The sequence below is a fragment of the Synchiropus splendidus genome, chromosome 19, assembly GCF_027744825.2.
Source record: "Synchiropus splendidus isolate RoL2022-P1 chromosome 19, RoL_Sspl_1.0, whole genome shotgun sequence".
Taxonomy (NCBI): Eukaryota; Metazoa; Chordata; class Actinopteri; order Syngnathiformes; family Callionymidae; genus Synchiropus; species Synchiropus splendidus.
Genome location: NC_071352.1, coordinates 5,583,115 through 5,596,819, shown reverse-complemented (window position 1 = coordinate 5,596,819; position 13,705 = coordinate 5,583,115). Strand labels below are relative to the sequence as shown.

The following is a 13,705-nucleotide window of genomic DNA, read 5'->3' as shown; positions in this document are numbered from 1 at the left end:
GGTCTTTCTTCAACAGGACACACAGATGTAGCGTCACCATGACTGAAGATAGAACAACTCAGGAACAAGAACATCATCAGTCGGGAGAACCAAAACTGACGCTCATCCTGGCTGCTTCATAAATCAGACTCTTCCAGTGACTTATATGGGTCTAGCTTACATTGGCATAAAAAAAAAAACATTGGCTGAAAACATAAACATAGAAATATATTGTTATGTTTATTTTTAAAACCTTCTAGTTTTCCACCTCAATACAAAAATATTTCAGCCAATATTCTGTTTTTCAATTCCTATATTCTTTATTTCAGGCAATATTTTTGTTTCAATGTGCATCTTTTGAGTTCTCTTCAAGGTGGGACTGTATTAGCGTGGAGTGCGTGGAGGGGGCAGAGGGGATGATCAGGGAAAGGGGGGGGGGACAGTGTTGAGTGAAGCTCATGTGTACAGAGCCCCAGACCTGACATGGCAAAAAAAAAAAAAAAATCATGTCCACGAAATAAGTGAAACGTGCGCACGAAATACTAATTCGATGGAACAAAGTACTGAATTGTGGCCAAGTACGTGCAAATCAAGCGCACCTTCTTAGCTCACGTGCCAGACCTGTTTAAGTTGACATGTACTTGTTGGATCGATTAAGAAGGACCCAGTGCTCTGGCCATTCGTCTGGATCCTCTGTTGATCAGATATCATATGCTGTGAAGCAAAGCGATCCAACGAAACCAGTGAGACAATGCTATTCAGGGCCCCAAATCTGTCTTTTGGCTCTGATTCCTTGGGCGCTGGCCACTCTTGAACGGCGCCATTCATGGCGTGCATGCTGGCTTCAGCAATGTCCAAGGTGACGGTCTAAGCGTTCCTCAGTGGTAGAAACTCAGGTCACGTGACTTTACTGTAGTACAGCGGTTAAAGCATGTCCCCATGGTTCACTTGGTTGCCGGTTCGTGTCCCTTGTGCATTTATTTTATCCATGATATCTAACTAAATAACAAGGCCATATACAGTTCCACAGTTCCACATTCCACATTCCACATTCCAGTTCACAGATCAGTGCGCACATCCCATGTCAGGTCTGGGACTCCGTACATGCGCCACGTCGAAGATGTTGAATTGCACTTCGAAACCTCAGATTAGTCATTTTTCCTTCCGTTGATTCTAATGGGTGCAAGACTGCAGTTTTAGAGATACAGCACCCCTGGAAGTGGCGTCATGCCCTGAAGTACTTCATATTAGTTGGATTGGGGATCTGCAGATGCCGTTTAGAAAACCAATCCGTTCGACAACTGCCCTCTCCAGCCAACATATTGTAGCGGCGCACAAACTAGTTTGAAAAACGGAGCCAGCAAGTTAGTCAGCAGGCATTGCCCACCTGTTTCCTCCAAAAACGTACCTCTAACACTGCAGTGTTGCACACATGGGAATCAACGGAAGGACATATGACTTACCTGAGGTTTTGAAGTGGAATTCGACATCTTCGACGTGACCAATCATGATCTTCTGCTGGTTCATCTGCTTAGTTAGTTTTCATGGTGAGACTTGATTGAGACAAACACACCTCTGTTTTTCTTGCTTGTTGTTGATGCTGATTATTGATTCCAGGAGTCTGGTCTGAGATCAGACTGGACCAGAGTTCCTCTGAGGTGAGGAGACCTGGAGACACAGTCAAACTCTCCTGTGTCACCTCGGGGTTTGATATGACCAGCTACTACATGCACTGGATAAGACAGAAGCCTGGTGAAGGTCTGGAGTGGATTGGGAGGATGAATGCTGGAAGTAACTCAGCAGAATATGCCAGCTCCTTTGAGGGTCGCTTCATTATGACTCAAGACGTCCCAAGCAGCACTCAGTACCTGCAGCTCAACCGTCTGACCACAGAAGACTCTGCAGTTTATTTCTGTGCTCGAGACCAGAGTGTGTAAAAACACAGGACACGCTGCACAACAACCGTCATAGCTGCCAGCACTGCAGTGGAGGAACCACTGATCTGGTCATGGTGCAACCTGAGGGCCACATGAGGCTCCTTGACAGCCCCTCAGGAGCACTACAGCAAAACAGAGATAATACATGAGTGTTCAACACATATATTTGCTTTGTGTGTGTGGAGTGACATAATGACGCAATAATACAATAGAAACGGACATTTCAGTGATTTAAAGTCCTCGTGTTCGGAAATAATTGGGATCTGGACACTTCTTAATCCCCCAAATTACATAATCCAAATGTTAGACATGAAAACAGATGCAAATATGAAGTGATATTCATGTGTTACATTAATAATGAACCTGAGCCAACTATCCTTCCTCACTATCACACTGGTCACTGTCGCCAAACATCGACTCCAAACTCCTGCTGGATGTTCAATAAAAGCCATTTACATCTCATAACTTTGCTACTTGTGATGGAGACCAGCTGAATGAAACCATTCAGGTTTGTGTCACTGTCAGACTGAAGTTCTCTGTTGATATCTATTTTTAAAAAGTTAATTCATTGAAACGAGGACGGAGCACACAGGAACATACATCAACATAACGTCAAGGTGGAAAACTGCTCTTGTGTTCAAAGGTTTTTCATTAAATTGTATTATTACACAAACTAAGAGGGATTCCACAGCTTCAAGTTTGACTTCAACAACTGCATACATCATGGTCCACACAAATATGAATTCATTTGTCCTACAAAAATACCAAAAAGCTATAAAATACCAATTATGTATGTGAGTTCACTGACAGTTACTTGTACAATACTCTTCACTAGTCAGTTTTAAATCTGCAGACTAAACATTTTTGCTTTGATATTTGCACAGTAAAGACTGTTGAATTAAACAGTTTTTAAATCTATTCAGATTCAGTTTCCACCTCATTGTTCACAGAGGATGGACATTTATTTTCCAATGGGAAAAGAAATTCAACTAAAAAGACAAATGATTGACAGCTAAAATATTAATTACTGATGTTTTAAGATTATAAAAGTTAAACAGATGCAATGTGAACAAAACCAAACAGAAACCAGGGGTGGCACCATCGTGTGCTCTATATTGGCTCAGGTTTTTGTGTGGACAGCTACCACTGTGTATACGTGGATGGGTGGGCCACAGTGATACATGCTCGTACAAAAACCTGCTGTGGTTGAGCTGCAGCTGCTCACAGCTCCGAGGGACGGCCAGAGTTGAGGACATGTGATACTTGACTGAGACGACTGTGTTGGGAGTATAAATAACACAAAATAGAAAAATGGCAGTGGCATTAAAACCAAACTAAAACTTGCTGTGTTAGTTTCTCATAAACAAAAGTTTCATATCACATTAAATGACAATTTAATAATTATATTTTACAGTGTGTGAAAATTTAAGTGAGAATTTTGGTGTAAGCTGAGACGGAACAGAGAAGAGAAACAAGTTAACATCAACATCACTAATTCATTAAAAACAGACAAAAATAATCTCCAGAAACATTTGAATGTGATGTTGGGCTTTGAATTATTTTGAATGAATGACTATAAAACAGAGTTCCGTCTGTTACTCTGTCACAGTTTATTTCATGAACAAGAAAGTCTTCTCTGTCTTCTCCACCTCAGAAAAGCTTCTGTGCCACATTGTAACAGGGAGAACAGAGTGTTTGGATGTCAACTGCTGCTGTGCTGAGCAGGACCAGTTCCTTCTCACTCAAGTGTTCGGTCAGTTCATCTGACCAATCGGCCTGAATCTCATTCAAAGCGCTAATGTTGGCATTTTCTCAACAGACCTCGCGGCCAAAAAGCTACTCAATATAGCATCAGTGAAATCTTATCAGGCTACGATCAGTCGAATCTTGAAAAACACTTCCAAGTCCTTATTTGAATGAATGGACTCTTGACTAGTCATGATGCAAATGAAGCTGCTATAAAAGGTGGGGGTCATGTTGTGGAGGCAGCAGAAGCTCTCATCAGATCACCTTCACCATGTTCTCTGTTGCTCTGCTGCTGCTGTTTACAGCTGGATCCTGTGAGTCTCTTTGACAAACAACAGTCTGTCTGATATTCTGACTCCATAACCAACATGTTTCCTCCACAGGGGTCCAGTGTGAGCAGCTCACCCAGCCTCCCTCTGTGAACCTACAGCCGGGTCAGCGTCTGACCATCACCTGTCAGGTCTCCTATTCTGTTAGTAGCTACTACACAGCCTGGATCAGACAGCCTGCTGCAGGAACACTGGAGTGGATCGGCAGTAGATCTACTTCAAACGCTTACTACAAAGAGTCACTGAAAAGCAAATTCCGCATCGATGTAGATTCCTCCAACAACAGAGTGACTCTGACCGGAGAGAACATGCAGTCTGGAGACTCGGCCGTCTATTACTGTGCCAGAGACCCACAACAACACAAAACATCAGCAGACCTGAACAAAAACCCACAAACCACCAGAGGGGGAGTCACAGACCAGCAGCCACTGTCAAACATCTCCACTCTCATTCTCCACCAACTTGTTTACAAGAATAATAATCACAGAGTCAGAAGCTCCATGAGTCTTTCTCTTGTGATGTTCATGATGGATTGAAAATGCCAGTGAAAAGTGAATTCTTCAGCAAGACACACAGATGCTGCTGCTTCATAAATCAAACTGTTCCAGTGACATTTAAAGGTGTCGGCTTCATGGAACCAACAATCCAAAGTCATCCTCAGAAAACACATCAAAAATGTGAAAACCTTGAAAGCCTTGCGTGCAGCTATATAGTATTTTGTATTTTATTATTATTATATAGTATTTTGTCTGTTCAAGGGTTAAATATCACACACGTCTCTGTTGGAGGGAAGAAATAGATCCATTACAGACACTAGTTACAACAGCAATCAAACTATTGGATTCAATTGTCTCTCTAACTTTGTCACCAAATAAATGGATAAACTGGACCATGAATTTCATGACACGAAGTCCTTGAATAAAGATACACTGAAGAAGCAAAACTGAACAAACATGCCATGTTACAAGTTCAATAAAATAAATGTTCATGGTTGTTTAACTGAGCGTTAAATGAAAATGAAATGGAATCATCAAAATTGAATCCAATTCCAAGTTCAATAAAATAAATGCTCAAATGTATTCAAAATGTTTAACTGAGTGCAAGATGAAAATGAAATGGAAAAAATGAATGTGAAAGACAAAGACCTGATTCCATGGCTGTGGATGAGAGGCGGAGTCGTCCTCACAAACATGGCTGTCATGTGTAAATATGTCTCTATTTCCCTGTAGAGGGAGGGCTATGCAAACCTTCTCTGACATAAACTCTGGTTCAGAAATGTGAGCTGGGAATATAGGAGTCCCTGAAACTCATGTGACAGAGAGCAATCATGATCTTCTGCTGGTTCATCTGCATAGTTAGTTTTCATGGTGAGACTTGATTGAGACAAACACACCTCTGTTTTTCTTGCTTGTTGTTGATGCTGATTATTGATTCCAGGAGTCTGGTCTGAGATCAGACTGGACCAGAGTTCCTCTGAGGTGAAGAGACCTGGAGACACAGTCAAACTCTCCTGTGTCACCTCGGGGTTTGATATGACCAGCACCTATATCCACTGGATAAGACAGAAGCCTGGTGAAGGTCTGGAGTGGATTGGGAGGATGGATGCTGGAAGTAACTCAGCAGAATATGCCAGCACCTTTGAGGGTCGCTTCATCATGACTGAAAACGTCCCGAGCAGCACTCAGTATCTGCAGCTCAACCGTCTGACCGCAGAAGACTCTGCAGTTTATTTCTGTGCTCGAGACCACAGTGTGTAAACCTTCATGGTTGCACCCTGAGGGCTATATGAGGCCCCTTGACAGCCCCTCAGGAGCACTAAAGCAAAACAGAGATAATACATGAGTTTCCAGTTTTTAAATTCAACCATTCAGGAATATTACTACACTTCTGAACATGAGGCTTGTTGAACCATGCTTCAAAAGAATGAACACTAAATATTAGCATTTATTGCAATGTAATTTGAACCCCAAAATTTTATAGTGAAAACATCACATGAAAACAGACATAAATATGAAGTGGTATTGATGAGCTACATTAATAATGAACCTGAGCCAACTATCCTTCCTCACTATCACACTTGTCACTGTTGCCAAACATCTACTCCAAACTCCAGTAGGAAGTTCAATAAAAGCCTTTCACATCTGATAACTTTGCTACTTGTGATGGTTGCTAGCTGAATGAAACCATTCAGGTTTTGTGTCAATGTCAGACTGAAGTTCTCCTTTGATATCTGATCTTGATATCTTTTTTAAAAAGTTAATTAATTGAAGAACGGAGCACAAAGGAACATATATCGATATCGCGTCCACCTGGAAAACTGCTCTTGTGTGCAAAGGTTTTTCATTAAATTGTGTTATTACCCAAATTAAGAGAGATTTCACAGCTTCAAGTTTAACTTTAACAACTGCACACATTGTGCTCCACACAAATCTGAATTCATTTGCCCCTTGTGAGCATGATCTCAACAGACCTCACGGCCGAAAAGTTACTCAATATAGCATCAGTGAAATCTAATCTGGCTGCGATAGGTCGAATCTTGAAAAAAAACTTCCAAGTCCTTATTTGACTGAATGGACTCTTGACTAGTCATGATGCAAATGAAGCTGCTATAAAAGGTGGGGGTCATGTTGTGGAGGCAGCAGAAGCTCTCATCAGATCACCTTCACCATGTTCTCTGTTGCTCTGCTGCTGCTGTTTACAGCTGGATCCTGTGAGTCTCTTTGAGAAACAACAGTCTCTCTGACATTCTGACTCCATAACCAACATGTTTCCTCCACAGGGGTCCAGTGTGAGCAGCTCACCCAGCCTCCCTCTGTGAACCTACAGCCGGGTCAGCGTCTGACCATCACCTGTCAGGTCTCCTATAGTATAGGAAGCTACTGGACAGCCTGGATCAGACAGCCTGCAGAAGGAACACTGGAGTGGATTGGGATGAAGCAAATTACAAGCTCTAACTACAAAGAGTCACTGAAAAGCAAATTCAGCATTGATTCAGATTCTTCAAACAACAGACAAACACTGAATGGAGAGAACATGCAGCCTGGAGACTCGGGCGTCTATTACTGTGCCAGAGGCCCACAACAACGCAAAACACCAGCAGACCTGAACAAAAACCCACAAACCACCAGAGGGGGAGTCACAGACCAGCAGCCACTGTCAAACATCTTCACTCTCATTCTCCACCAACTTGTTCACACCAATAATCATCAAAGTCAGAAGCTCCATGAGTGTTTCTCTTGCGATGTTCATGATGGATTCAAAATGTTGGAGAAAGAAAAGATGCATCAGTCAGCTCAAAAGTTGACTTGTTGTTGTGGTCTTTCTTCAACAGGACACACAGATGTAGCGTCACCATGACTGAAGATAGAACAACTCAGGAACAAGAACATCATCAGTCGGGAGAACCAAAACTGACGCTCATCCTGGCTGCTTCATAAATCAGACTCTTCCAGTGACTTATATGGGTCTAGCTTACATTGGCATAAAAAAAAAAACATTGGCTGAAAACATAAACATAGAAATATATTGTTATGTTTATTTTTAAAACCTTCTAGTTTTCCACCTCAATACAAAAATATTTCAGCCAATATTCTGTTTTTCAATTCCTATATTCTTTATTTCAGGCAATATTTTTGTTTCAATGTGCATCTTTTGAGTTCTCTTCAAGGTGGGACTGTATTAGCGTGGAGTGCGTGGAGGGGGCAGAGGGGATGATCAGGGAAAGGGGGGGGGGACAGTGTTGAGTGAAGCTCATGTGTACAGAGCCCCAGACCTGACATGGCAAAAAAAAAAAAAAAATCATGTCCACGAAATAAGTGAAACGTGCGCACGAAATACTAATTCGATGGAACAAAGTACTGAATTGTGGCCAAGTACGTGCAAATCAAGCGCACCTTCTTAGCTCACGTGCCAGACCTGTTTAAGTTGACATGTACTTGTTGGATCGATTAAGAAGGACCCAGTGCTCTGGCCATTCGTCTGGATCCTCTGTTGATCAGATATCATATGCTGTGAAGCAAAGCGATCCAACGAAACCAGTGAGACAATGCTATTCAGGGCCCCAAATCTGTCTTTTGGCTCTGATTCCTTGGGCGCTGGCCACTCTTGAACGGCGCCATTCATGGCGTGCATGCTGGCTTCAGCAATGTCCAAGGTGACGGTCTAAGCGTTCCTCAGTGGTAGAAACTCAGGTCACGTGACTTTACTGTAGTACAGCGGTTAAAGCATGTCCCCATGGTTCACTTGGTTGCCGGTTCGTGTCCCTTGTGCATTTATTTTATCCATGATATCTAACTAAATAACAAGGCCATATACAGTTCCACAGTTCCACATTCCACATTCCACATTCCAGTTCACAGATCAGTGCGCACATCCCATGTCAGGTCTGGGACTCCGTACATGCGCCACGTCGAAGATGTTGAATTGCACTTCGAAACCTCAGATTAGTCATTTTTCCTTCCGTTGATTCTAATGGGTGCAAGACTGCAGTTTTAGAGATACAGCACCCCTGGAAGTGGCGTCATGCCCTGAAGTACTTCATATTAGTTGGATTGGGGATCTGCAGATGCCGTTTAGAAAACCAATCCGTTCGACAACTGCCCTCTCCAGCCAACATATTGTAGCGGCGCACAAACTAGTTTGAAAAACGGAGCCAGCAAGTTAGTCAGCAGGCATTGCCCACCTGTTTCCTCCAAAAACGTACCTCTAACACTGCAGTGTTGCACACATGGGAATCAACGGAAGGACATATGACTTACCTGAGGTTTTGAAGTGGAATTCGACATCTTCGACGTGACCAATCATGATCTTCTGCTGGTTCATCTGCTTAGTTAGTTTTCATGGTGAGACTTGATTGAGACAAACACACCTCTGTTTTTCTTGCTTGTTGTTGATGCTGATTATTGATTCCAGGAGTCTGGTCTGAGATCAGACTGGACCAGAGTTCCTCTGAGGTGAGGAGACCTGGAGACACAGTCAAACTCTCCTGTGTCACCTCGGGGTTTGATATGACCAGCTACTACATGCACTGGATAAGACAGAAGCCTGGTGAAGGTCTGGAGTGGATTGGGAGGATGAATGCTGGAAGTAACTCAGCAGAATATGCCAGCTCCTTTGAGGGTCGCTTCATTATGACTCAAGACGTCCCAAGCAGCACTCAGTACCTGCAGCTCAACCGTCTGACCACAGAAGACTCTGCAGTTTATTTCTGTGCTCGAGACCAGAGTGTGTAAAAACACAGGACACGCTGCACAACAACCGTCATAGCTGCCAGCACTGCAGTGGAGGAACCACTGATCTGGTCATGGTGCAACCTGAGGGCCACATGAGGCTCCTTGACAGCCCCTCAGGAGCACTACAGCAAAACAGAGATAATACATGAGTGTTCAACACATATATTTGCTTTGTGTGTGTGGAGTGACATAATGACGCAATAATACAATAGAAACGGACATTTCAGTGATTTAAAGTCCTCGTGTTCGGAAATAATTGGGATCTGGACACTTCTTAATCCCCCAAATTACATAATCCAAATGTTAGACATGAAAACAGATGCAAATATGAAGTGATATTCATGTGTTACATTAATAATGAACCTGAGCCAACTATCCTTCCTCACTATCACACTGGTCACTGTCGCCAAACATCGACTCCAAACTCCTGCTGGATGTTCAATAAAAGCCATTTACATCTCATAACTTTGCTACTTGTGATGGAGACCAGCTGAATGAAACCATTCAGGTTTGTGTCACTGTCAGACTGAAGTTCTCTGTTGATATCTATTTTTAAAAAGTTAATTCATTGAAACGAGGACGGAGCACACAGGAACATACATCAACATAACGTCAAGGTGGAAAACTGCTCTTGTGTTCAAAGGTTTTTCATTAAATTGTATTATTACACAAACTAAGAGGGATTCCACAGCTTCAAGTTTGACTTCAACAACTGCATACATCATGGTCCACACAAATATGAATTCATTTGTCCTACAAAAATACCAAAAAGCTATAAAATACCAATTATGTATGTGAGTTCACTGACAGTTACTTGTACAATACTCTTCACTAGTCAGTTTTAAATCTGCAGACTAAACATTTTTGCTTTGATATTTGCACAGTAAAGACTGTTGAATTAAACAGTTTTTAAATCTATTCAGATTCAGTTTCCACCTCATTGTTCACAGAGGATGGACATTTATTTTCCAATGGGAAAAGAAATTCAACTAAAAAGACAAATGATTGACAGCTAAAATATTAATTACTGATGTTTTAAGATTATAAAAGTTAAACAGATGCAATGTGAACAAAACCAAACAGAAACCAGGGGTGGCACCATCGTGTGCTCTATATTGGCTCAGGTTTTTGTGTGGACAGCTACCACTGTGTATACATGGGCCACAGTGATACATGCTCGTACAAAAACCTGCTGTGGTTGAGCTGCAGCTGCTCACAGCTCCGAGGGACGGCCAGAGTTGAGGACATGTGATACTTGACTGAGACGACTGTGTTGGGAGTATAAATAACACAAAATAGAAAAATGGCAGTGGCATTAAAACCAAACTAAAACTTGCTGTGTTAGTTTCTCATAAACAAAAGTTTCATATCACATTAAATGACAATTTAATAATTATATTTTACAGTGTGTGAAAATTTAAGTGAGAATTTTGGTGTAAGCTGAGACGGAACAGAGAAGAGAAACAAGTTAACATCAACATCACTAATTCATTAAAAACAGACAAAAATAATCTCCAGAAACATTTGAATGTGATGTTGGGCTTTGAATTATTTTGAATGAATGACTATAAAACAGAGTTCCGTCTGTTACTCTGTCACAGTTTATTTCATGAACAAGAAAGTCTTCTCTGTCTTCTCCACCTCAGAAAAGCTTCTGTGCCACATTGTAACAGGGAGAACAGAGTGTTTGGATGTCAACTGCTGCTGTGCTGAGCAGGACCAGTTCCTTCTCACTCAAGTGTTCGGTCAGTTCATCTGACCAATCGGCCTGAATCTCATTCAAAGCACTAATGTTGGCATTTTCTCAACAGACCTCACGGCCAAAAAGTTACTCAATATAGCATCAGTGAAATCTAATCTGGCTACGATCAGTCGAATCTTGAAAAACACTTCCAAGTCCTTATTTGAATGAATGGACTCTTGACTAGTCATGATGCAAATGAAGCTGCTATAAAAGGTGGGGGTCATGTTGTGGAGGCAGCAGAAGCTCTCATCAGATCACCTTCACCATGTTCTCTGTTGCTCTGCTGCTGCTGTTTACAGCTGGATCCTGTGAGTCTCTTTGAGAAACAACAGTCTCTCTGATATTCTGACTCCATAACCAACATGTTTCCTCCACAGGGGTCCAGTGTGAGCAGCTCACCCAGCCTCCCTCTGTGAACCTACAGCCGGGTCAGCATCTGACCATCACCTGTCAGGTCTCCTATTCTGTTAGTAGCTACTACACAGCCTGGATCAGACAGCCTGCTGCAGGAACACTGGAGTGGATTGGTCGTATATATACTTCAAGCTCCTACACCAAAGAGTCACTGAGAAGCAAATTCCGCATGAATGTAGATTCCTCCAACAACAGAGTGACTCTGACCGGAGAGAACATGCAGCCTGGAGACTCGGCCGTCTATTACTGTGCGAGAGGAGCACAACAACACAAAACACCGGCAGACCTGAACAAAAACCCACAAACCACCAGAGGGGGAGTCACAGACCAGCAGCCACTGTCAAACATCTCCACTCTCATTCACCAGCAACTTGTTCATGCCAATAATAATCACATGGTCAGAAGCTCCATGAGTGTTTCTCTTGTGATGTTCATGATGGAGAGTTATGGAGAAGTTATTCACAGGAATGCTGAATGACGGAGTGTGGCTGAGTGCGTGTGAGAATTTGAAGTCAGGAGTGAGCCACACTGGAGGAACAAACATTGGAACTTATTAGAGGGCCCAAGGTCAGACGAAGGAGGCTGGGAAGTACCATGTTCTCCAGAGCTGGAAGGAGCTGATTCTGATAAGAGCCCCTTGGGTCCGGAACGGGTGTGCATGCTTTGTGATTGTTGCCATGGTTACGAGGGAACCAGTGACCAGGACTGGCGTCAACAGCGGAGGACCAGTCGGACGAGGAGGGAGCCCATGTAGAGAAACTTTTGTGTATAAAGCGTCAAGCCACAGCTGTTTTTTTGTCGCTCTACCGGACTACTGCTAAGGCTAAGTCAGGTGTAGTTGCTGACCCAGAATTCTGCTTATGTATTAGACTTCTCTGTCAGGGAATACATTTCTTGGATATAACTTGTTGGATTTTTGGTAGACATTCTCATGAGTAAACGAACGTGCGGAGGTACACAGGAGGTGTATTTCCAACAACACACAGATGAAGCTGTTTCATCAATCAAACTGTTACAGTGACATTTAATGGTGTCGGCCTCATGGAACCAACAATCCAAAGTCATCCTCAGAAAACACATCAAAGATCCTAAAACCTCCTCGGCTTGACTGCAGCTGAATATTTTGTTTGTTCACAGGTTAAATATCACACACGCCTCTGGTGGAGGGAAAAGATAGATCCATTACAGACACCACAACAGCAACCAAACAATAACTTTGTCTCTATAACTTTGTCGGCAAATAAAATTGATAAACTGGATCATGACTTTCATGACATGAAGTCCTTGAATAAAGATACACTGAAGAAGTGAAACTGAACAAACATGTCATGTTACAAGTTCAATAAAATAAATGATAAACTGAGTGCAAAATGAAAATGAAATGGAAAAAATGAATGTGAAAGACAAAGACCTGATTCCATGGCTGTGGATGAGAGGCGGAGTCGTCCTCACAAACATGGCTGTCATGTGTAAATATGTCTCTATTTCCCTGTAGAGGGAGGGCTATGCAAACCTTCTCTGACATAAACTCTGGTTCAGAAATGTGAGCTGGGAATATAGGAGTCCCTGAAACTCATGCGACAGAGAGCAATCATGATCTTCTGCTGGTTCATCTGCTTAGTTAGTTTTCATGGTGAGACTTGATTGAGACAAACACACCTCTGTTTTTCTTGCTTGTTGTTGATGCTGATTATTGATTCCAGGAGTCTGGTCTGAGATCAGACTGGACCAGAGTTCCTCTGAGGTGAAGAGACCTGGAGACACAGTCAAACTCTCCTGTGTCACCTCGGGGTTTGATATGACCAGCTACTACATGCACTGGATAAGACAGAAGCCTGGTGAAGGTCTGGAGTGGAAGTTTGCACACTGATATCATATTTTTACAAGAGACACATATTAAGCATACAGAAGTTTTAAAATTGAGATGTGGATGGGTAAGGCAAACGTATCTACATTTTCTGCGAAAGCATGCGGTGTGGCAATATTAATCAGAAGGAATGTTCCATTCAATCATGACAGGCACCATTTTGACGTGTCATGTGACATTATTGAATATATATGCTCCCAATTTCGATAACCCTGGGTTTTTCCGCAGCATTTTCAAACATATTCCTGACATATCAAAAACAACTTTGATTTCAGGGGGTGATTTCAATTGTGTCTTAGATATAATACTGGACAGGTCCTCCACGCGTTCAAAAACCCCACTTGACTCCACAATCGTTTTAAATCATTTAAAGAAGTCCATCAATCTGATCCCGCTCAGAGAAATTATTCTTTTTTTTCTTCTGTTCACAAAACCTACACACGGATCGATTATTTTTT

The 13,705-nt window shown here is 42.3% G+C and overlaps 1 protein-coding gene and 2 gene segments (V, D, J or C); 2 read left to right on the top strand and 1 right to left on the bottom strand.

Annotated features, from left to right (window-relative positions):
* Nucleotides 1–13,705, bottom strand: part of sez6l2 (seizure related 6 homolog (mouse)-like 2) — a 118,823-nt gene that overhangs the window by 81,139 nt on the left and 23,979 nt on the right. The gene's annotated exons all lie outside the window — the stretch shown is intronic.
* Nucleotides 5,319–5,748, top strand: LOC128751369 (Ig heavy chain V region 1-72-like). The segment is given in 2 exon segments: nucleotides 5,319–5,358; nucleotides 5,429–5,748. Coding segments are annotated over 2 exon segments (360 nt in total).
* Nucleotides 11,220–12,902, top strand: LOC128751368 (immunoglobulin heavy variable 4-38-2-like). The segment is given in 3 exon segments: nucleotides 11,220–11,274; nucleotides 11,344–11,660; nucleotides 12,876–12,902. Coding segments are annotated over 3 exon segments (387 nt in total).